At 38.3% G+C, this 25,245-nt stretch overlaps 1 protein-coding gene across 15 annotated transcripts in view; it reads right to left on the minus strand.

The window, feature by feature from the left end:
• The window catches only part of SCEL (sciellin), a 319,097-nt gene that overhangs the window by 68,246 nt on the left and 225,606 nt on the right, over positions 1-25,245 (minus strand). For 13 of the 15 annotated variants that reach the window (XM_058682414.1, XM_058682406.1, XM_058682392.1 and 10 more), the window contains 5 exons: positions 22,224-22,292; positions 17,010-17,078; positions 16,370-16,408; positions 14,989-15,069; positions 13,067-13,132 (listed from right to left, as the gene is read on the minus strand). In XM_058682414.1, coding sequence (XP_058538397.1) covers positions 13,067-13,132; positions 14,989-15,069; positions 16,370-16,408; positions 17,010-17,078; positions 22,224-22,292 — 324 coding nt within the window. The remainder of the gene's footprint in view (positions 1-13,066; positions 13,133-14,988; positions 15,070-16,369; positions 16,409-17,009; positions 17,079-22,223; positions 22,293-25,245) is intronic. The other 2 variants (XM_058682445.1, XM_058682464.1) reach the window with 2 other exon arrangements.

Here is a 25,245-nt window from a genome sequence, read left to right on the forward strand (position 1 = left end):
TAAGCTTGGATAAGTTGACCCCTGGCTCTACCCCGTCTTTCCTTCAAGCCGACAAGACCTTTGCAGGATCCATGCCACCACATGAGTGACTATAATTGTAAGGAATAACTTCTGGGAATAAAAAAGACAGCTTTCATAAGAAATGGGAAAACTTGCAGATGAGCCCGAAGGCCAGAGCTAATAGAAATGACATCATGAAGCAGTTTATATTACTTCTTTTTCTTGTGCTGCTACAAAAATCACTTCTCTTCATCATGGCTTTTTTGCAAAACATGCCTGGCTCTGGGACTTCTGTCTGCACACTCTCGTGAAAAGCATTTCATTACTACAGCACATGCCTAGATTGAAACAAGAATAATCGACTCTAACATTTAACTGTGAGTTTTGTTTTCAACTTCCATCATGCTTAGGCTTTGTTTTTCACACACTGAATTTTTATTCCCACAAAGTGACAAAGGAGATGGAACTTCTAGTTTTTGAGTTTCAGTACCATACTAACTTGGTCAAGCTCTCACAAGCATTATTTTATTCCATTCATACATCTATCTCATGGAGTATGTTTTGTTTTTTGTTTTGTTTTGTTTTGTTTTGTTTTGTTTTGTTTTGCTTTTCGATGAGTCCCAAAGGTTAAGTAATCTGCCCTACGTCACGGTGCTAGTACGTAGTTCAGCCAGCCAGGGTTTCAGCTTAGTTTTTCTGATGTTGAATCTCATGTGTTATTCTCTAGATCATACTGGATCAGACCAATACCAATACACCAGTATTCCCAGTGAAAATCTAATAGCAATATGTTGTCATGCATTACTTTCTTGCCCAAGGAAGGAGTCATTAGCTCAACAAGCATTTATTCCACAAATGCCCCAGCTTTAATATTAGGACACATAGCAACATATGAGCAAAACTGGGCATTCAAAAGCTAGAAAAGATGTGGTCCCTGATCTCAAAGAGCTTATAAGAACATAAGGCACATGTTCAAAAGAATGATTACTATAATGAAGTCTCACTTCCTAGTGGCCAGGGGCCATTTCAAGAAACCATAACACAGCAATAGAGCATGCACCTTCCTCAAAATTCCAGAGACCTACGTTTTAGACTAGCTTTGCCACTAACTCAGTTGGACCCTAGAAAGAGGGCTGATTCTCTGAACCTCTGCGTCTTTATCTACAAAAGGAGAAGATCTGTCCAGATCTGTGGCTGGCAAACCACTACATGACTGTGGGAAGGCAGAGTTATTACAAGGCATCCTTAATTCCACCAAGCCCCAAGTACTTGCTATAGACTAAGCACCTTGCACATTGATATACTGCACTTTCCAAATGTATGTAGATGTGGTTGTGGTTAATACAATTTAAATTAACATAATTTAATTGCTCTATAAGAAAATATGTAAACTTTAGCCAATAGACACAAAGAGACAGAAATTTTAAGTATTGTTAAATTCATAGCAACTTTTGGTCCCTAGATATTTTCTCAAAGACATAATAAGAACAGTCCAATTACTATCAGGTGAAGTTCTAAAATTTTTTAGCATTGAAAAAGAGTCTACTCCAGGGGCCCCCTGAGTGGTTCAGTCAGTTAAGCATCTGACTCTTGATTTTGGCTCAGATCATGATCTCACAGTGGTGAGATCAAGCCCCATGTCGGGCTCTGCACTGAGCATGGGGCTTGCTTAAGATTCTCTCTCTCCCTCTCCTTCTGTCCTTCCCCTGCTTGTGCATGCTCTCTCGTGCGCACGCTCTCTCGCTCTCTCGCTCTCTTGCTCTCACTCTCACTGTCTCTCAAAAAAAAAATCTATTTAAAATGAATCATAGACCTGTGTATAAAACATACAAGTATAAAACTCTTAGAAGAAAAATCTTTGTGGCTGTGGGTTAGGCAGAGGGCTCTCAGATATGACACCGACAGCACAGTTTATTAAAAAAATAACAATAACTTGATAAACCGGACTTCATTAAATAAAAACTTTTGCTCTGCAAAAATACATTGTTAAGAGAAGGATTTTTCTCCCAAGCCACATTGGGAGAAAAATACATGCAAATCACATATCTGACTTAGGACTTGTAAGCAGTACATAAGTTTTTAAAACTCGCAAATATACGGTAAGGAAACAAACCACCCATTGAAAAAATAGGCCAACGATTTGAGCAGATATTTAACCAGATGTACAGACGACAAATAAACGAATGAGAAGATTCTTGACATCACTAGTCTTTAGGGAAATGCAAATTACAGCCAGGATGAGATGCACTCCACACATATCAGAATGGCTAAAATAATTCTTTTAAAAGCTGACAGTACTGGGGCGCCTGGGTGGCGCAGTCGGTTGAGCGTCCGACTTCAGCCAGGTCACGATCTCGCGGTCCGTGAGTTCGAGCCCCGCGTCGGGCTCTGGGCTGATGGCTCGGAGCCTGGAGCCTGTTTCCGATTCTGTGTCTCCCTCTCTCTCTGCCCCTCCCCCGTTCATGCTCTGTCTCTCTCTGTCCCAAAAATAAATAAAAAACGTTGAAAAAAAATTTAAAAAAATAAAAAATAAAAGCTGACAGTACTAAGTAATGTTAAGGAAGTGAAACAACTTGAACTCTCGTGTGTTGCTGGTGGGGTGCAAAATAGAATAGTCACTTTAAAAACTGCTCAGGGGCGCCTGGGTGGCTCAGTTGGCTAAGTGTCCGACTTCGGCTCAGGTCATGATCTCACTGTCCGTGGGTTCGAGCCCCGCGTCGGGCTCTGTGCTGACGGCTCAGAGCCTGGAGCCTGTTTCAGATTCTGTGTCTCCCTCTCTCTGACCCTCCCCCGTTCATGCTCTGTCTCTCTCTGTCTCAAAAATAAATAAACGTTAAAAAAAAAATTGTTTTAAATAAATAAATAAAAAAATAAAAACTGCTCAGAAGTTTCTTATAAAGTTAAACAAATGCTTACCATATGACCTAGCAATCCCACACACCAAGAAATAGGTACACACGAAAACCTATATGTGAACTCTTAGAGCCTATGAAAACAACCTGAATTTCCTTCACCAGTTGAATGGGTAAATGAACTGTATAGCTCGAAATAATGGAATACTACTCAGCAATGAAAAGGAATAAGCTACTGATACACGGAACAGCATGGATGAACCCCACATCCATTGTGCTAAGTGAAAGAGCCATATTCAAAAGGCTATACATACTGTGATTCCATGTATCTAATATTCCGTCTATTTCTGACAGAGGAAGAAGAAAGATCAGAGGACAAAGCAGTGCCCCCAAGTGTGCAGACACTCTTAAGTAAAATGTGGGCCCTTGCACACACCCCTCACCCACTTTTCCCACTACCCTCCTCCTACGTTCTTGGAAGCCTAGTCTATGTCACAGTATGCTCCTGTCACTTACACTATACCACACCTAGGACTCTCTCCCTCCCAGTCTTCTTCCTCCAAAGCCATCCCCTATTCATGAAATTCAAGCCACCATCCCTCAGCCTGTCCCAATTCTGCTCAGTTTTACCAGGAAAAAAACATGATTTATGTAATTGACACTAAGATTTGAATCGCCACAGACAGCCCCTTTAATCTCTCAGAATTTTCATGCTTTTAGAGGTGAGATTTACAATCTCTATTTGATAGACCTTCAGACAATACTACTACAGGGTGAAATCACTTTTTTAAAAAAATCAAACTGTTTTTATGGCTGGGACAGAGGGAGCTGTAACCTGGAGGGTGATGGTTTCGGCAGGGCCCTTGCCCCTCAGTATCCTGATTCTCACAGCTTTTTCCTTGCTCCTGCTTCTGAGTCTGAGGGTTTGCCGCTTCATCATAGTTCAAGGAGCAACCTGGGGCAGCAATAGAGGCAACAGGGGCTCCAAGGGAGCAGGGGTGGTGAATCTGGATGGGAGGTGGGGAGCAGGGATGTCTTTGATGGTTGTTGTTTGAATGCATGAGTTACTGAAAACTAGCATTAGGAGAGCAGAGCCTGTCTATGTTGACTTCATAGGACTGAGGAAAAAGCAACTTTCTGCTAAATAAAGCTTAAGCCCTCCACTGGCACATTTTTAATTTGCTTTCTTTTCATTCTATTCAAATGACACACTTCAAAAATAATAAACCTTGATTCAGGTTAACATTTCATTATTTTGAATGTCCAGAAGGGCTATTTGTAGGCATTCAGATTAGATTTTAAAATCACTGTAGTTTGATATTTTACTAAGAGTTTTAGAATCTTAATTTTTGCAAAACAGATTCTAATTAAAATAAAGACTTTTGTTGGGATACAAATGAAACATATAGATTTAATTTACCATGACAACAAACTTTGCAGAGGGTCTGGTACCAATAGAGTTAAAAATGTAGCAGTATAATTAGAAGGGTTACATTTTACCATTTATAGTTACACACAGAAAAATATAACTGTAGTTGCCATGGCAACTCACATCTCAATCAGGATTTTCTTTCCTCCTTCAACTCTACCGATCAACGCACTGACAATAAAAAACCACTGAAGAAGAGGTTGAACAAATACAGATGAGAAATTATAAAAGTACATAGCAAGCATTTAACTATGTGGTAATTTCCTAGGGAAATTTCTTAGGTGTGTTTCCACTATTTTAATTTTATCGGAAGCTATGTATTTTCTTCTCTGTCTCCTGAAACAATTCCAGAAAAAACCAGATTGGTGTTTTGGTAGTGGTGGTGGTGGTGGAATTGGCTTCATCGGTGGTCCTGAATCGCCATAATGGGTAACATCATAAACATTCTTATTGTCTGTTCAGAAACTACCTTAATTCAGCTTCAGTAAGTTTCTTAAATGAGCTCCACATGCCATTTAACCACGGGCTCTCTTAGTCACATAAAAACATAGGAACACTTGAATGTATCATAAACAGAATACAAACATTGAACAGTTGGTTCTGAAATTGGAAGTAACTTCAACATCAACTTCCTAGAAATGCTGTGTCCATATTTCATCATGATGTGACTGAATATCTCCCATGAATGGAGTCTATTATCCATGCCCTGGCTCAAGGCTGGCAAAGGTTATCTTATCGATCTTGTGAAGGACTCAAAAATGAGGAAAAGTTTAACAACTTGAAAACTGAAGGCATACACTAGCGATTGCTAACAAATTGCTTTCTGATTCATATTCAAAAAGCAGAAAGTGGGAAAGGCAGACTTCACTGGCTCTTACCTAATAATTATCCACAGCGATGACAGTTGTACTTTCTATGATATATATCACAATCTCAAGCACAGCCAGAGCTCAAATTACACAATAGCAAAGCATTAACACAAAAAAGAAACATGATATTCTGAAAAGGTACCTAAGCTTATCACAAATTATAAATGTATATCTATAAATGGTTATCTAGACATTTTTTGAAATGACATTGAATTTGTAATTACTAGATTTCCTGCTATGACTAAACATAACTGATAAAGAAGAATGCAGAGAATGCTTCTTGGATAGAAGTCCCATCGTTCTATACACACACACACACACACACACACACACACACACAAACATACACACACGGACACACACACCATGCTCTCTGGTATTAGAACATTTGCCCCTCCTCTCCTTTCTTCTTGGAATGGTTCCACCCCTACCTCATCTCTGTACCTAGCTTTCTCTTGCTTACTCTTTAAGGTTTACCTTAAGCATCTCTTTTAATCCTACTATACCTCGAACACATTCTCTACTGTCTCCCTCTCCTTGGTCCACATATTTTGTGGCTATTGCAACTTCTGTGTTTATCATACCCTCAAGGACTCACTCTTAACTAGGGCCAGTCTTCATGTTTAGTACTCCTGGCTCAAACTGACTTCCTTATACACTTTGTCTTTCTTGAAATTGGGACTAGGTCTTACACATCTCTGTATTCCTGGCTTTTAGCAAAGTGAGCTCCTAGCATTTAGTCAGAGATCAACAATTGTTTTGGAAAGACAGAGAGACAGACACAGACACAGAGACACAGATACAGACAGGGGAAGTGAGGGGAGATTATATATGTATAATATATATATATATATATATATATATATATACACACACACACACACACACACTATATATATATATAATTAATATAATATAAGCTATATATTATATATATAAACACACACACACATATATACAGTCCTCATAATTTAAGCATATAGAATAAAGCCTAACAACAAAAAGATAAATATGATAATGGGTTGAGGGAAGCCCCTATTTTGTAGTTACTGAGAAATATTACATTTATCAATATGTACTTATTGATAAGTTACTATGGATGAAGTCATATGGATGACTCAAAAAATTATAAGACGATGCCATCTAGCTAAGTACACCATGAAAATAAGTAATGTTCTAAGGTCATGCACAATTAATTGCCAAGTGAGAATTGCAGACAATAAGCTTTCTGAATTCAGATGACAAAAACAACCTCGTGGGCTGAGAAGGGTATGTGGTGGAAGTAAGATTCATACCAGACTTTGAAGGATGATTGATTTTGGATGTAGAATGTATCCATTCACTCTGGCTCGCCACAACCAACCTCGTATTACACTTCATCTTTACCATGTAATTGCACTAGTTACAGTCTCATTTTCTGGTTCCTCCCTCAACCCCTTATGTGTAGACACACATCAAGGTTCCACTTTCATTGTCTTCAAATTTAGTATTTTCTCCATAGGTAACTTCACTTGGAAGATACCATATTGAAAATCTCTGCAATCATTCCCAAACCTGGATCTCTGGCACCAACCTCTTACCTGAGCACCTCCCTCATTTCTCACTGTTCGGTAATTACCTCCACAAATATATCCTTTCAGGATCCCAGACTGTACCTGCTCAAATCAATGACAGCCTCTTAAGACCAATTGTGTATCCCATTCTGCTCCTGTTTCTTCCTGTACTGATCGGTGGCATCACTACACTTAAAATCACCCTGGGCTTGAAAACTTAGTATTATGTAACTCCTCTCTTTCCCCCAAATGCCACACCTCTTTCAGGACCTTTTCCCTGAACCCCCTTCTAGAAGCTTTCCCCACCACATCAGAGCTCCCAGAGAATGTTGATGCTTTTCTTATGATACCATAGCTGATCTTGTGTTGTGATTATTTGTGCACCCATATTATCCAACTTTGAGAGCCATAAAGGACCCCAAACCCCTGCGGCCATGCTGCTGAGGGCATCACCTGGACAGGAAAGCCCCCTCTGTGAATCTCCTTTTCTTTCAGAGTTCCCTTGCCCTCCTTCCCTTCTGAATGGCAGCTCCTGTGCAGTTGTTTTGGAAAGTTTTATGCCCAGAGTGACTGGCTCCCCAGGCAAACCCGTCAAAGCACCATCCAAATAAGGCTCGGAGTGTGCAACTGCCCCCCAGTGGTCATATTTTTTTTCTCGATCAGCATCCAGATCCCTCAAAATCACTATGATGACTATTGAATAAGAGAAATACAGGAGATAGGCCAGTGACAGTTTTGATGATTTAAGTGTGGATGACTGAATGTTTATGTTATTGTGACACAAAGTAATTTTATGTTATAAAAGGTAGGATAAAGTGCCTCTCAAAGAGTAACTATATCATCTTGTTTGGTGGTGGGGATGAGATTCTCTGAGGAGAGCCTGGCACAGCAAAGAGAGAACTAGACCACCCACACAAATAATGAATATAAAACTGAGGAGTGGAGGTAAGAGGGGAGAGGAGAATGTGGGGGTGGGGGAGAGAAAAAGAGAGATGGAGAAAGAAGGCATGAGAGGCTACTGAGCAAAAGAGCAACTGAATCAGGCCTGTAGAGAAATGTCAGCCAAGAAGAAATAACCAATAACAGGTGTGGTCAAAGAACTAAAGAACAGGAATTTGTAAAATCACATTTGACCTAGTTTGGTCTGGGCTTCTACAATGGACTGTTAGCAGTTCATTTTTATTAAAATCTTATACAAGTGGTATTAGGACAAATCAAGGCGGGAAGCTGCCGTCTCCTATACCTGAGTTAGTGTGAAGCAGACAGAACAGAACAGACATGAGTCAGAAGTGATATTCTGAAGAGAAACTAAATGAAAATATGGCCACAGGAACATAAGGGCCCCAACTGGCGGAGAAGATAGGATTCTAAGCAGACATGACCTTATACGCTAAGGGTCTATAGAAGGTATGGTGCATTTAAAACCAATTACCCTACTAGAACAGAGAGCAAAGTGGAGTTATGAGGGATGGAAGCCAGGGAATAGCAGGCGGTCAGTGCTAAGGATGGGAGTCTTTATTTTAAGAACAATGATAAGTCATATTTTTCTTTAGGAGGGTGACATGTTTCAATTACCTTTTACAAATATCACTTGGGCAGCTGTGTGGAGAAGAGATCAGCGCAGTGGGTATCAGGGTGGATGAAGGGAGAATATCCAGCTAGCTACTACTGGAGTCCAAAGGAGATATGATGAAAGAAATGAAGGAGGTATATGGATGCAAGAGTCATTCTGGAGCTAAATTGATAAGATTTACTAGATGGATTGGATATTGATGATTAAGCAAAGAAAAATGTGAAAAATAAGTTCAAGTTTTCTTTTTTTTTTTTTTAATTTTTTTTTTTTTCAATTTATTTTTGGGACAGAGAGAGACAGAGCATGAACGGGGGAGGGGCAGAGAGAGGGAGACACAGAATCGGAAACAGGCTCCAGGCTCTGAGCCATCAGCCCAGAGCCTGACGCGGGGCTCGAACTCACGGACCGCGAGATCGTGACCTGGCTGAAGTCGGACGCTTAACCGACTGCGCCACCCAGGCGCCCCAATAAGTTCAAGTTTTCAAGAGTGTCAACAGGCTGAAGGATAATGTTATTAATTAAGATAGAGCACCAGGTTAGTGTGAAAAATTATGAATTTCCTTTTAAACATGTTAGGTTTGCAATGCTTTTGAAAAATTTAAATGAAGGTGTTGAGCAGGCAGTTGGCTATCTAAAGTAACTCAGAGAAGAGGTGTGGAGTGGATATAAATGAAGGAGTTAAGAGCACACACATGGCCATTGAAGCTTTGGGCACGGGTGACATGTGGAGGGGGAAAATACAGAATGAGAGGAAAGGAAGTACTTTGAGGTTTTAGGAGCATCAACAATTAAGGATTGGTAAAGGATGAGATAGTAAAGGAGACTGAGAAAGAATGGTTAAAGAAATGAAAGCCAGGAGTATATTTGGGATGGGGGATGGAGGGGGGGGGGAGGAGAAGTTTCTCAAAAGATAGAAGAGAAATATCCTAAAGGCAAAAACAGCCAGTGATGCCTTTTGAAAGGTCAAGTAGTCACAGAGGCTGATATGTCAGCAAGAATTTATCAGAAGGTCATTAGTGACCTTGAGGAGAGCTGTTTCTGTGAACTAATGATGATGAGAACCAGAAAATAAAGATGGCAAGTATCATCAATTTTTCTGAAAATTTTGGTTGTGATGAAGAGATCAGGTGCCTGTCAAATGAATTTGTATAATTAGGCTATTAATTTTTAAGAAGTTTATATTTTAAGATGAAAGGGGTTTGAACATGGAAAGAGAAGGAAACCAGTGAAGCAGGGATTTGATCACAGAGGTAGGAGGAGAGACAGATGACAGTAACAGGGAAGAGCAATTATAAAAGCTAAAATCTTGATTCAGTCTTAATTAAAATGAAAAGAAATTATAAGTTCTGGGGGAACTAGATAAGAAGATTTCAAAAGAAATAATCTTGTTGACGTAGCTTGGTCATTCAAAATGCTATGCTGGTTGTTTCCCTTCTGACAAAAGAAGGTAGAGGAGGTCAGAGAATATTTTCATCCCAATGACCAAGGAGCTGCCTTAGAAACCAGCTAGAAAAGTTTTGACTTAAGTTCCAAAATTTACATGCTATGTCTTATTATCATGAATTATAGCTTCTCTCTTTAATCTTATTTTTTTTAAAAAAGGCAAGAGGCTTTCAAAGATATTTAACTCTTAACTCCAAAATTCTGTTTGATCCCCAGATCTTAACCTCTCACCATAAAACTAATGAATATCATACATAAAATGATACCTGTTTGAAAAAATTGCTTTTTTTCTCTCTGTTTGGTATAATATATGGTTATTTTAGAAAATTAAATTCTCTCATTTAATCTCTAATTGAACTCACCAGTCTCATGTTAATTGATACAGAATTACATGCAGCTATAGTTATAGGTGTAGATACAGAAATAGATATAGACATAAACACAGTCTTATATAGTCTTAGCTATAGATAGATGTATACATATAAATATAGATAAAGGTGTGATATCATGGGTTCTTCTGCTGACAAAAAAGCTTGACTACCTTCTTAAGGCAGCTTACATCAAACCTGTAATAGATTTTAATCCAAATACAATCTCAACACAAATTTTTAATCTAAACACAAATAAGTTTGATTTTTCCATATTCTGTAAGTCAAGAAAGGAACAACTGGGGGAATGGGGATGATCCATGGTGTCAAAGGCCACGGAGAGGTCAAGGGGGGAAAAGGTTGAAGAAAAGGACTCACTCCCACAATGGCTGGGAAGTCTGGAGGTCTTTTCAAATGTGCTGCAAAGACAGGGGTGTGTGAGAGAAAATGAAATCTCTGGGAAAGATTTGGTGATGGGAAAAATGAAGGTTCACAAAATGAACAGAAAAGAGAGTAAGAGTGTTAGTATTAAAGGGTAATTCTGTTACAGAAGACATGAGAAAGGGAAAAGAGAGGAGGAGACAAGTGTATAAGTGAAGGATGAGGGAAATAAGGTTAGCACTGAGCTATTAGCTAGTATTAAAAACCGTAGTCCCCCATTTTTATATTTTTGACCTATTTTCATTTTCTTTGTGTTCTTCTGGGGACAAAGATTTCTTTTTTAAGCCTTTGCTTCTTTTATCATTTAATGATTGCTTCTATTTTTCAGCTTTCACTAAAAAGGCTCTTTTTCAGCCCTAGGAATACACTGGCATTAAAGGTGAGAAACAGAAGCTTACTCTGAGCTCTTCCAAAGAAAAGCATTTTAGAAATCAAAGGCATTGCTGTATTGTTATTATTCCCTCCTTCCCCTGAAAGCTTGGCATGACATTAGCTCTGATCCTCAAAGAGAAATCTTTCAGTTTAGCCATTATATTAATAATCTGTGCCTCTAAAAAAAGGAATGGATAGCTAAATTGATCAACCTAGTCCAATAATCTTCTCTTTCCCTTAGTTCTGGTGCTATGGACCTAATCCAGGAACCAGAAATAGGAGCATTGTGACTCATTTTATCTTCCATGTAAATTACATCCAGCAATGCATAAATTGTAAGGGCATATAGCCAAACACTACCAGTTCTATGCAAACAGAGATCCAGAAGCTCAATGGGCATTGAAAGCATGAGATAGTAACTCATGAATAATCCTTCTGTATTTTTACACAGTTATATAACCAGTTTCTAATTGTAATGATAATTTACATTAATATTGGAATAATACATAGAAGATGAACATAAGTTTTTGGAGATAATAAAATATTTCTAAGTACCAGTTATTATCTATTAAGACAAAATTGGATGGGTCTTAAAATACTCAGGAAACAATAGTAACTACCAAAACTCCTAGTTAATATTTCCCCCACTTCGGTAGCTCCATGAAAGGTATCACTCATAAAGAGAGAGCTAACTGCCTGAAGGGAAAGAAGGTTATAAACTAGAAACATAATCCATATTTGGCAGTTCATATAATTGGAAGTCACCTATAGATGAGGAGGCTTAAAAAGAAAATATTTTAACAGATAAGTTAGATGTAATTCCAAGTTGTGATTGTTCAACATGTTTAATAGTTATGAATATATGGATAATATAAAATATATGTAAATGTATTTTCTGCACAGCAGATGAAAATTTTGGGAAATAAAACAATCTAATACTAAACAAGCACATTGTTTAATAAACTCTTGTTTCCAATTGTTGAATTGGAAAAGTAAGACCCATTGGAACATGGAAATGTTTGGTGGAGATATTCTAGGGGCTGATTCCATAAAAACAATTTTGGATCCCCTAAAGCAAAACCAAATCAGAGACTTATTTTTCTTTGTGTGGTAGAGATGGCATAGACTGTAGGAGTTCTCCACATGTGTCTGCTTCTTTGAAGGTCATGGTAGGCTCCATTTTTGTGCACTGACATACCCCCAGGTCCTAGAACAATATCTGGCACACAATAATCACCCAATAAGTTAAATGACTGTTGACATTCCTAGCATGGATTTTGTAGAACAAGGTGCCCTCCACACGGTCTATAATTTTAGTTACAATTATTGCTAGTGACAAAACATTGAAGTATAAACAACCCTTTTATCCCTTAAAGTTTACGAAGAACTTGTCAGTCATATCCTCACCCAGTCATACGGGTTCATCGCAGCCTGGAGGCAGTGGTGCACTGGAAGCCCATAGCGGAGCCCAGCCTGGTGCTGGACTCCGTTCTCTCCTCTGCTGCTTGTATGGGTTGAATTGTGTGCCCCCAAAATTCATATGTTGAAGCCCTAACCCACAGTGCCTCAGATGCAACTTTATTTGGAAATAGGGACAACGCAGATGTAATTAGTTAGGTTAGGAGGAGGTCATACTGGAGTAGAAAGGGCCACGTATGTTATATGACTGGTATTCTCTTAAGAAGGGGAAATGTGGACAGACATGCCCTCAGGGAGAACACCATCTAAAGATGGAGGGAGAGATCTGGATGATGCTTATACCAACTCAGAAATGCCAAAGGGTGCCTGAAAACCACCAGAAACTGGGAGAGAGTGTAGAATAGATTCTCCCTCTCAGTGCTCAGTGGGAACCAACCTTGCCGAAATCTCGGTCTTGGACTTCTAACCTCTGGAACTGTGACAAACATTTTTGTTAAGCCACCCAGTCTGTAGGACTTTGTTACAGCAGCCCTTAGCAAACGAATACAGCTACATACTCCTTGCAGATTTCCTACCAGATGCACTGGTACCCTGACCTCACTCCCACTGGGCACCGTCTTATTCAGCACTCAGAGTTCACAAGACACCTCCGATTTATTGCAAAGATTCTGCAATTATACATTGTCAAATTCCAACACATTCTTCCATCAAGTTACCCAGCAATTACATCTGACACCTTTCCCTTACCTTCTGCTTGCTCCCATGCTTGGAGTGGCACTGCAACCAGGAGGAGGTGGCGGAAACCAGGACTGTCTGTTAGGAAACGACATTGGTTAGGAAACGACATCGTTGATAAACATGGTGCTTGAAAGACCTGATCCCACCCACATGTCTACCAGGAAAGGCTGAAAATAATTTGACAATTAAAAGGCATTGAGATGACTTTTCTATAAGCCTTGGAAATAAAATGAAAACTATTTCATCAACTCAATAGGAAGTAACTAGCCTACAATCTAGGCTCTCTGCTCACAAGTAAGCTCCTTTCCCTGCTTTCCTGACACGAATATGTGGACATTTCTTAAAGAGAAACATGAAAAGAATCTGGAAAATAATATTTGTTAAATCTAGCTAGTGGGTTCATCAGTATTTATCATCAACATACTTCTTTTTCTCTTTATTTTTCTGCATATCTGAAATATTTTATAATAAAAAACAATCTACTCTAAATATGGTTTTTAAAAAGCTACATGATAAAAAACTCTGAAAGTAAGAATAATGAAAACATATGTGAATGTCACAGTAATATTAACCTCAATTATATATACATATACGTATATAAATATATATGTGTGTATATGCATAAATATAAACACATGAATATTCAATTAGAAAGATGTCTTCACATTCCCAGGATGTAATTTTAACTGATAGAGATAGCTAAGGGCTCTGTCAAAAAGACTTAGATATGGACCAAAAATAAAGACATTCAGAGGAGAGTGACATATCAGAGGAAAGCCCAGAGAAGGAAAGTCTGGGATAAGGAGAGAAGGAGAGCTGGCTTTAAATTTCTGAAGCAGGTCTATTCTCTGAGGCACTACAGGACTGAACTAAGATTTTAAAAATGGGCATAAATCAAAGCAGATTTCAGCTCAATGTAAGTAGTCAATGCTACTCACAAGAGTTAATCAAATGTATATCACAAAAATAAGAGTCTTATTGCTGGCTTCAATGATCCTGAATTATGTCTAACCCGCCAGAGGAAAGATTCTTGCAGTGGGTAGGAGATGTGAAAATAATATTTCTCTTGGGTCCAAGAGAAAGGTGATCACATTTTCTGAGACTCTGCAGACACAACCAGAATTCCAGCTACAGGAGCATTTTTGGCAAATATCCAGTCTATCAACAAACATTGAACACCTACCCTACACTAGGCACGGTCCTAGGTGCAGGCAAAGAAAATAAAACATTTTAGAAGTACTGAAGTTCATGAACTTGTTTTCCATTGGATCATGATTCACTAGCACTGTGTTCTCTTCAGCAAGCAAAAATTGCTTCCACCGTCACACTCTGTCTCATGAAGAATATTCTGCCACCACAGGTCTACCTAAATAAATCGAAGTCAGCGCAAGCAGAAGGTGGGAGGCCAGGCAGAGGATTTCAGAGAAGGAAGAAATAAACACACAAACACAGATTGATGTCTCGAGATAGGGCCTTTGACTCTACTTGGAAATAGGGTCAATGCAATCTGCAAAGGAGGCAGCAGCAATGCAGGCTGAACGCAGGAGCATGGCAACATTTGTCCACGCCACAGCCATTATTTCAGGGTAAGGCATCCCCTGTCCCAGGGCTCTACTAAAAGTGCTACCTGAAGTAGCTTACCCTTTGGTGAGCTCTGTCATTGAAAATATTACCTAGGTATTCAAGACCCCAAGGGAGCTGGAGAAAAGACTGCATCTTTGAAAAGGAAATTAGGGGGAAAAGGAACAAAGTTTGAGGACATCAGAATCCAGTAGGCATTGGATCCCTCAAAAGGGAGGAAGAAACAATGATGAGAGAGCAACTTCTGAATGCTGCCTGCAGATCTTGGTAAATGATTTGGTTCAGAAATTAATAAAATACAGCCCTCTCCAGAATATCGACAGGAGGCAGATACAACAAGCCCATCATACCTCTTTTTCTTTACAGGAGTTGTAGCAGAGGCAGGAGCCGGGGGGTTGGTGGTGTTTCCACTGAACGAACCTCCAGTTTGCCTGTGTAATCACAACAAACCACATTCTTGAGACTTTTTTATGCAGTCCCACCTTTGAAAGGTCTTATAATCTACTCATATTCCCACCTGCTCTCTAACCACCACAAAATGTTTCAATGACAAAGGAAGGACAGAAAACAAGTTCTTCCTTAGTTTACCCATTTTATGAATCGTCAGGTCCTCATCTAAGTAATTAGAACTGAAGGAACTGAATTAAGTCATTCATTATATGACATTGTGTGTCTGAAATCCAGACCAACGAATTCTCATGTGCTCTGGGTTCATAATATATATTTAATATTGTATACATTGTGACTAACAGAATTATATTGCAATTTTTTGCATTAAAAGCACTAGGCTGTTGGGGCACCTGGGTGGCTCAGTCGGTTAAGTGTCTGACTTCGGCTCAGGTCATGGTCTCACAGTTTGTGAGTTCGACCCGTGTCAGGCACTGTGCTGACAGCTCAGAGCCTGGAGCCTGCTTCAGATTCTGTGTCTCCCTCTCTCTCTGCCCCTCCCTCTCCCCTGCTCATGCTCTGTCTCTCTGTCTCTCTCAAAAATAAATAAACATTAACAAAAAATTTTACAGCACTAGGTTGTTTAAGAAAACATTTAAAAATCACACCATTTTAAATCTCTATTTAGCATTTATTAATGTACACAGACCTTCAAAAAAAAAAATGGAAGTGACCCAGGCCTGTTTCAACTACTGACAGGTGTGCTCCAATGTGAGAATTCCTTAATTTTAAACAAAGATTTAAAAGCCAACTCTGTTTTCAAAAATCCACCTAGTTTGGCTGTTTATAATCACCACTAGTACGTTCCAGAGAGAATGGACTTCATCTAAACAGATTGCTAGCAAACCTATGATTTTATGACTTAGATGAATTGTAACATGATGGGTGTTTTGAAAGACAAGTGATAGTGGTCATAAAAACAAGGAAAAATAAAGTTCTGTGGGGGAAAAATAAGCAATAAAATATACAATGGGAATTAAGGAGAGTACTTGTTGTAATGAGCACTGGGTGTTGTATATTAAGTGATGAATCACGAAATTCTACACCTGAAGGCAGCATTACATGTATGTTAACTAACTGGAACTTAACTGTTAAAGTCCAAATAGTAAATATTTAAAGCTTCATGGACCATTTCCTTCTTTCTACCTAAACTCTGAATAAGCTACAGGAGGGTGATTTTGTTATAGTTGAAACTTTGGCCTGAGCAGGGTACACCTGGTTTATCTTGAACACATACAAAGAAATACACTTTATTCTTAAAATGTAACTTCAGTCAGTACATACGTCTTTGCTGCTTCTGGTGATCGAAACGTGGACGTGTTTCTGGTAAAAAAAAAAAAAAAAGGAAGGGGGGACAAAAATTTGAGCAGCCACAAAGAATGAGTACTTGCATCAATTTGCAACTGTCCATGAATTTAGAATTGTTATTTAAAGTTAGACATTATTTGAGAGAAAGAAAAAGAAAGCATCAGTATTTGAATAAATTTGATAAGATGACCTTTTTGCCTTATGCTAGATTCTAAAGGAAATCTTTTTATATCAGAAAATTCAGTATCGTTTAAGCCCGATGCTTTTATTTGTGGGGTTCAGGAATTTTCTTTAGCAATAAGAATGTAAAATTGGCATTTACATGTATTTCACACTCTTGCCACCAGGATGACTTAAAACAAAAACACGAATGTCATAAGAACAATGACCTGAAGCAAAGGGCTCTCTTGATTTTTAAGCAAGGCAACAAAGATTTTCTATTCCTCTAACCATGAGGAGGAACAATGGTTTTCACTCCAGAATTTTTGTGTTTAAAAAATGGAGGATAAGAATTTACAGAAAGATATCAAGTAGGACAGAAGAATTGTAAGTAAATAAGTAATGCTTAGAAAACTATTGTACTTGGGTCTTTCCCAAAGTCAATAGATACTGGTACCTATTGGTTAGTCGGTTATCCAAGGTATTGGCCTTATATGTGTTAGTGGCATCATTTCTGTCTGAGATCCTTTATAAAGAAACAAGACAAAAGTTTGGATGAACATTCAGATCATTAAAGTCCTTTCAGACCTCTTTCACGAAAGAATAACTTCACAATATAACCTTTCACTAGTAAAGAGATTTGTTTTCAGGTGTTACATTTTAGAATATTTTGCAATTAAATAAAAACTACTTAAACCAAAATCTATTTATGAAGCTATTTTGATACAGCTTGGAATTTTTAAAATTTATGCTTTTCTACTAGCCTGATTCACTGAGCATTTAACTCACTATGTTATATTCATTATTGTTTAATAATACAGTTGACCCTTGAACCACATGGATTTGAATGGCATGGGTCCACTTATATGCAGAATTTTTTGATAAATACAGTACAGTATTGTAAATGTATTTTCTCTTCCTTATGATTTCCTTAATAACATTTTATTGTTTCTAGCTTACTTTATTGTAATAATTCAGTATAGGATAAATATAACACACAAAATATGTGTTACTCAACTGTTTATGTTATCAGAAAGGCTTCTGGTCAAGAGTAGGGTATAGTAGTTAAGTTTTGGGAGTCAAAAACTGTGGATTTTCGATTGCACAGGGGTCAATGCCCCTAAACCCTGTGTTGTCAAACGTATATCCAGCCAATGACAGTACTTCCCAAGTCTGTAAAACACATCAATGGAAGACAAGTATTTTTTTTTAATATTTTGTGGCATAGACAATGCTATATGTTTGCCAAACTCATTTTCGTTTCCTACTGAGCACACAGGAAGACCATATTTCCCATTCTTCATTGATATTAGTTGGGGCCATGTGATTGAGTTCTAGACTAAAGAATGTGGGCAGAAATGTTGTTTGCCACTTTCAGACCCATCCTAAAACCTCTTGTGTAATCATCTATGCTCTTTCTTTCTCTTCCACTATAGTTTTTGGTTGCCCTGTGTTGAAGACGGCAGCTTCAAAACATGAAAAGAATTTAGGTCTCTGAGTGACTTCATGGAGCTGAGACATCCCCTACGCTTCTAGCCTATCACACTGGACTCTGAAGAGAATGAACAGTAATCTTCTGGTGTGTTAAACCACAATAGATTTGGGGGCAATAGAGGGAACTTGTTAAAAGAGTCACTCTACCCTGGTGAATTCGTTTACTGTAACTAACACATTGAGTTAATAGCCCCTACTGGCCATTAAATCTCAGGTCTCCTAGATGTGTTTGTCCCTTGTGTCAGAAAAGACAAATCAGGAATCCCATACTGCAGACCCTCCTTCCCTTTCTTCTCTCACGTCAGATAGGATAGGAAGTTTCTTCCTGAGACACGGGGCTATCCTGGGGAGCATTCTGCAGGCTTGCACAAAACTAGGAATGTAGAAAAATTAGGTTCAGGAAAACAAAAGATCAGCAAAACTTTTCTGTTGATCTGACATTATGGATCTACTATAACTTTCTCTAAACTTTTAATTTTACTGTCAACTTTAGTACATGGCTTTATATAAGCTACTCTTGGAAAGATGGGCACTAACTTTGCCTCATTCTAAAAAATAATTAATGTGGGAGAAAATATGACTTAACTGTCATAAATTTAAAATGATTTCAATTCATAATGTCATCTTGATATGTGTAACTAAAATATGGGGTAAATAACTCTAATACATTAAAATGCTATGAGTTAACTCCAAACAAGGTTTTGTTTATAGTGCATAATGCCATAAATTGATAGCTCTTGAATGCAAAAAGGAAGGAAGGTTGAAATCTTCCAGAGCTCCATACTCTCAACAGACTATTCACAATATAGGCTTTAACTTGTATAGGCTCCTAGAACCCATGTATTCCTAGAACCCATGTATAAAAAACTCATATCTAAGGTGATTGTCAGGCAAAGGACTATGAATATACACCTTTCACTAACTGCTACTGAGCCTCTGGGATGTTTATATTTAAAGGGCTCTGCAATAAACCACTGTGGGTACCATAAGTAAGATGTCAGATGACTGTAAATCTTAAATCTTAAATGTTCCTTGGAGGGGTGCCTAGATGGCTCAGTCAGTTAAGCATCCAGCTATTAATTTTGGCTCAGGTCATGACCTCATGGTTCATGAGATTGAGCCCCACATCGGGCTCAGTGCTGACAATGTGGAGCCTTCGTGAGATTCTCTCTCTCCCTCTCTCTCTCTCTCTCTCTGCCCCTCCCCCACTCTCACACATGCTCTCTCAAAAACAAATAAATAAACTTTAAAAATAAAATTAAATTAAAAAGAATTAAATGTTCCTTGGAAACTCTACTCAGACTTTATAGCTATCTATGAGACCCTAACATGAGACAAAAGTAATCTTGGGAAATTGCTACTCTGGTACATGGAAAACAACAATTTATCTAAAGTAAACAGATCCTTAATATCAAACGTTCTCAATGTTTAAATAAAGGCAAAGTCTGATGTTAAAATTAAATGAAGTTACTCAAAATGCTACGGTGTAAATCTATGTAGGCAATAGTGCATGTAATAATAAAAATAGCTACCTACTCTTTGCTGCTTACTGTATACATGTTAGTCTCTACTCTTTAAAACATCCTCACAAGGGAGGTATAATTATTTTCATTTTATAGATGAAGAAATGGAGTCTCAGAGAAAGTAAGTGACTTTTTCTTGGTCACCCAACTAGGAAGTAGTTTGTCTCCAAAATCGTCCCAGTAGAGCCCAATGTCCTACATCTAATTTTGTAGTGTGATAGTTTCAACACTCATCTGTTGGGTCAACATGTCTTCCTTCACTTACTGTTCTTCACCTCCAGGATCTCTTCTATGCCACTGGGGGGATCAGTCTTTGAGTAATAGTGGAGGGAACTGTAAACCACCATTCCAATACATATGTCAGTTTCTTATTAGGAAGATTAACTTTACTTTGTATTTCTCTTGAAAATTAAGTTTTTTCCAACTTGTGTATGGAATAGGTTGTTTTGAGAAGCGTCAATCTTAGAAACAGTAAATACCCAAATATGGTAATTAGCAGCATGATCAAAAGACCCAAAGGAAAAGTTACATTTCCACAAGAGAACACTAGAGGTCACCCTAACCTAGGTTTTTCAAATTAGTCAAACCACCTTTAGGATTTGGGCCATATTGCATGCTACATACGTAGTTACTTACTTATGTTTCTTTAGAACACCTCATACTTTAACCTACATATATATTTTTAAAAATACAACTCCAAAGCACTTTTCTTCTATTCATTTAAAATAAATGCATTATTTGGAGCATGTGACTTTTGATCTCAGGGTTGTGGATTTGAGCCCCACGATGGGTGTATAGATTACTTGAAAACAAAATATTTTTAAAAATTAAAATTAAATAACAAATAAAATAAATGCGTTCTTGAAATGCATACGCACATGTATACCAGATGTTGGTTGGTCATCTTCCTCCTAAAATTATTTCATGTCTTACATTTAGAGTGGCCAGCATTATGAAAATCTGACTCCTGCTAATAGGACTTGCCTTTCTGTACTGATTCCTGAGTTCTCTCCATCATATCTATTTCCACACTTAGAGGATGTAGCATACTACTGGAACTCAGGACTGCCTGGGGAATGAGCTGACCAAACATGCCACTAAACTTCTGGGTAAATAAACCGGGTAATCTCTGGCCTCATTTTCTAGTGTATAAAATGAAGGACTTTTGGGCTAGATTAGTGGTTCTGAATTTTGGTTGCATATTAGAATCACTTCATAAGCTTTAAAAATGCCCGACTCTCACCTCAGACTAATTAAATCAGAGTTTTGGGGGTGAGGGGTGGTGGGACCAAGTTATCAGTAAAGTTTCAAAGCTCTCTCAGTGATTCTAAATTGCAGCTGAGGCTGAGAACAACTCAACTGATTAGTCTGTAAGGTCTAGTCTAATTCATTGCTAATGAATGAATTAGGCTCTGTCTTGACTGGCCTAATATAGACCTTCAAATGCACAGCTTACAAAGTTTCCCACCTATTTCCCTTTCTTGAGGCATAATTATCTCACTTCCAGATTCATTCCTAGAAATAGGGTTTCCATCTTCAATTAATGGTGCAACAGGACAGCCCTCAAGGCCACCATGAATGGACAGTTATTTTGACTCCTCTTTCCACTCAGTGCCATGGAGATGAGATCTTGCGCAAATACTCTACACACTCATTTTTGTTGAGGCTATTAATTACAAGAGAGAAATTAACTTCTTAGGAACACCAGTGTGGATTAGCCTCTATTAGAGAAACTGGTTTGAAAACCTATGAATAGTGCAGAAGTATATACATTTCCTACATGAATTAATACTGGCAAATACTGAGTATAGAATCTATAAGATACCATAAATTACAGCACATCTGCTTAAAATACAGCAGGTGGCATTTTTGTCTACAATGACAGCATATCTTTAGCTACAGAGAGTGACCTCAACTGTCAGTGGTCTCAGGTGTCCATTGTCTAGACTCCAACTAAAGATGTTAACTTTACTCTTTATATGCTTATTAAGCATCACTACCAAATATAAAATAAAAGTGTGATTTGTAGCATTTACACTTCAATATAAATAGACATTGCTCAATTTTCTCCACAGAAATGAGCCCTTTCCCTCTGTGTAGGAAGGAAATAACAACAGGCACAACACAATGGACCCTTCTATAAGCCATATGGGGACTCTACTGCCGCCACAAAAATAGTTTCACCTTGTAAAGAGCTAATGGCTTTATACCAGAGAGGGTAAAAATGATTGTATTATTATAATTTACAGTCTCTCCATAAAAACAGAAACTGCTGTTTTTCCATCAGGGGGATGGAAAGACCAAAAGTCAGAACGAGAACTGACTACTCATATTCACAAAAATAACTAGATTCTCCATTTTAAACCAAACAGTTTCCATGGAGTGTCCACCCTACTTATACCCAAACCAGTTTCTTCAGAATTGTTTTTATCAATCTAATATTGGCAAGATTTTAGGAAAACAGAATATTGAGTCAAGATTTTGTGAATTTTGAAGAAGGTAATTCGATCTGAATAGCCCTTATGTCCCTGGATATAAAATATCTTGTTCAAAACTTACTTTTGCAAACATTTAAATACCTCATGCTTGACCAAAAAAAAGGGGATTTAATAGACATTATGCATTCTGCTTACATGATTAAAAAAACATCTTACCTGTCTAAAGTGTCATCAGATCTGTACCGACTAATTGTAGCTTTTGGCTCATCTCTCTCATTTGCTTTCCTGTAGCAAAAAATAGTTACAGAAGATCAAACAAATTACCAAAAAGTTTATAACCTATCATGCCTTTGGTAGAATTTTGGCCTATTCAAGTAGGAGATGTACATGTTACCAAGGAAAGACAGCTTCAGAGTATCTAAATCTTCCAAGGTTTTGACTTGGATGGAATAAATTATGGCAAACCCAACTCCCTATGCTAATAAATGAATTATTCTCTAGGTCCAATTATTTCTAACTTCAGTGTAACATATTTAAATTGGAGATAAGGATAGGCAAAACAAACAACACGATATGCAAAATAGTTAATAACTAATATGTACTCTTGTCAATACTGTTGACTTTTACATCATAGGACTTAAACACAATAGACTTAAAATCAGCTATGTTTTGTTTGCAGAATTTTAGTAGCACCCTACGCCAGGTCAACAGGCTAAATACAAATAGCTTTATTTAAACTTCAGCACCGTGGACAGGGTTGAAAAAAAAGAACTTGCTGAGTGAAGGGAGAGGGAAGAAAGGAAAAGAAGGAAACAGGAAAGTTGGAAAAAAATGAAAAGCAAGTGGGAGAAGAGAGGAAGGATAGATGCAAGGAGGAGAGGTGAATAAAGGGAGATAAGGAGAAGTAGGGAGAAGAGAGACAGAAAGCAAAGAAAGTTGAGGAAGACAGGTAAGCAGAAAAGCAGAACAAAGGGAAGAGGAAAGAAGACGAAAAGGGAAGAGAGGATAGGAGCTTCAAAATAGGAATCAAGATCATCAAAGCAAATGGGAATATCTTGATCAGACTGCAGCAAAAACAAGCTGTTTAATGCCTTATATAGCTCTGTGATACAGAAAAAGCAAGCTCTTTGGGGAATTATGCCATGATTCACTGTGTTTGCATTTCAAAGTATCATTTGAAGCTGACAGATCAAAGATACTGAATCAGAAAAAGTACTAAAACAGTATATGCACTTAAAATTTAATTTTAAACATGATATAGTGTACTTTTATTAGACAAAATTTTTAAGATAAATAATATACTATGCACCGTGTTGGTGACTATGAGGAAATCAAGAATAAAAACTACGGACCCTACCCTCGCAGAGACAAGTTAGATGTGTACGTACAAAAGAACAAAATGGCTTGTGTCAAAAAATGTTCAGGTAAAGTGCAAGGAAGTTCTAAGGTGAGACAGTTTATTTCTCGATAAAAGAATCAGAGAGGGCCTTATGGATAGGGTGCAGTTTGAGCAGGGCTTCAGAGGATAAATAGATGTGAACATTTTCAAACAGAAGCAGAGGGGACAGTGTCTGTTGATGAAAGAGAAAAGTAAAGACAAATGCAATTCCCTTTTATTTTTTTTTAACGTTTTTATTTATTTTTGAGAGAGAGAGAGAGACAGGGTGCAAGCTGGGGAAGGGCAGAGAGAGAGAGGGAGACACAGAATCCGAAGTAGATTCCAGGCTCTGAGCTGTCAGCAGAGAGCCTGACGCAGAGCTCAAACTCACGGACCACAAGATCACAACCTGAGCCAAGTCAGACACTTAACCCACTGAGCCGCCCAGGGGCCCTGCAACTCCCTGAGTTTTAAAGCAACCTCAGAATGAAATCACAGTATAGTCCACCACTATGTTTAATGCATGAATGCAAAGGGGCACTGCGGGGCCATCTGGTCCCCTTCTGTGAAACAGCCCCTTCTCAAACAGCCTCCTTTAGGTCTCATTAGCTGACTTTATTCTTCCTAGCACTTATGGCAATACAAACACGTTGTATCGTGTTTATTTATTTTCAGTCTCTCCCATCCTCCATCTTCAGCTAAGATGTGGGTTCTATGGAAGCAGGGACTTTGTTTTGTTCCCAGTCCTCAGGCCAGTGCCTGGTTGACAACTGACCTCTCTGCAGGTATTTGTGCTACCAGGCTTATTTAACTGGTTTAAACAATCTCACAGAAGTACATGGCAAAATTTCTTAGTTTGTGCATACTGTGAAGCTGTTATCTAAGGTAAGGAGAATATATTGTTTATCTTCCCTTTCCTTTATTATCAGTCTGCTCACAGGAAGCTTTTGCACACGTTGCCACTTCTGCTGGAAGCACTTCTCATGCCCACCAGCTGCCCTTCCCTACTCGGAAACCCCTCCTCATTCTTTGAACAGCAATGCTGACACCAAAGACCTTTTTCTGGGTGGCATCTATCATTAATTCAAACAGACTTGGGCTCTCTCTTCTCTATTCCCATGGCACTGTCACACACTTCCCCAATAGCACTTCCATGGTAGATTTCTAGTATTGTAGTCTGTGGATCCATATGTTTCCAGAACCCTAAGGCCAAGGGTGGTGTCTTATGCATCTCTGTATTCCCAGCACCTGATACTATGTCAAGCATATGGTAGATGTTCCAAATGGTGTTCAGTACTTAAAGTGGGTACAGCCTCTGTGAAATGGCAGAAAAGGGCCAAGTGGGCATCTATCTGAGCAAGCGCAAGGAGAAAAATAACCTGCATTTCCCTTCTTAGAACATGTTTTGAGACACTAGTTATGAGTCAACAGGAAAACATCATGGGCTCGCACATTTTTGTTACTGAAGATATAAGTTCAATGTGCTGCTTTAGACAGAATGTTGTTCACCAATAGGAAGGGCTCAGGAAACCAGTATAGTTTAAAATATAAATAAGCACATAAAGCATTAAACTCTTGTCCTAAAACACACTAAGAATATGAAGATTACTTTTCACTGCCATACTCCAAAACAAGTATATTTGTTCTGAATAGTTCCAGAGAAAGACAAATAAAATGGAGGCAGCCACTGGTGGCTGGACTGAAATAATCAGATTCCCTTTGTTTGGTGAGATGAGAGCCAAGAGGAAACGAGGCTGAAATCTTCAAAGTCATGAAGACCAAGGAGAGGGCAGAAGTAGTCACAGAACGATCAATCAGATGAACTAAGGCTGGGAACCAGAACACCCAACAGATACTTTG

Source organism: Neofelis nebulosa, chromosome 1 (assembly GCF_028018385.1).
Source record: "Neofelis nebulosa isolate mNeoNeb1 chromosome 1, mNeoNeb1.pri, whole genome shotgun sequence".
Lineage (NCBI taxonomy): Eukaryota > Metazoa > Chordata > Mammalia > Carnivora > Felidae > Neofelis > Neofelis nebulosa.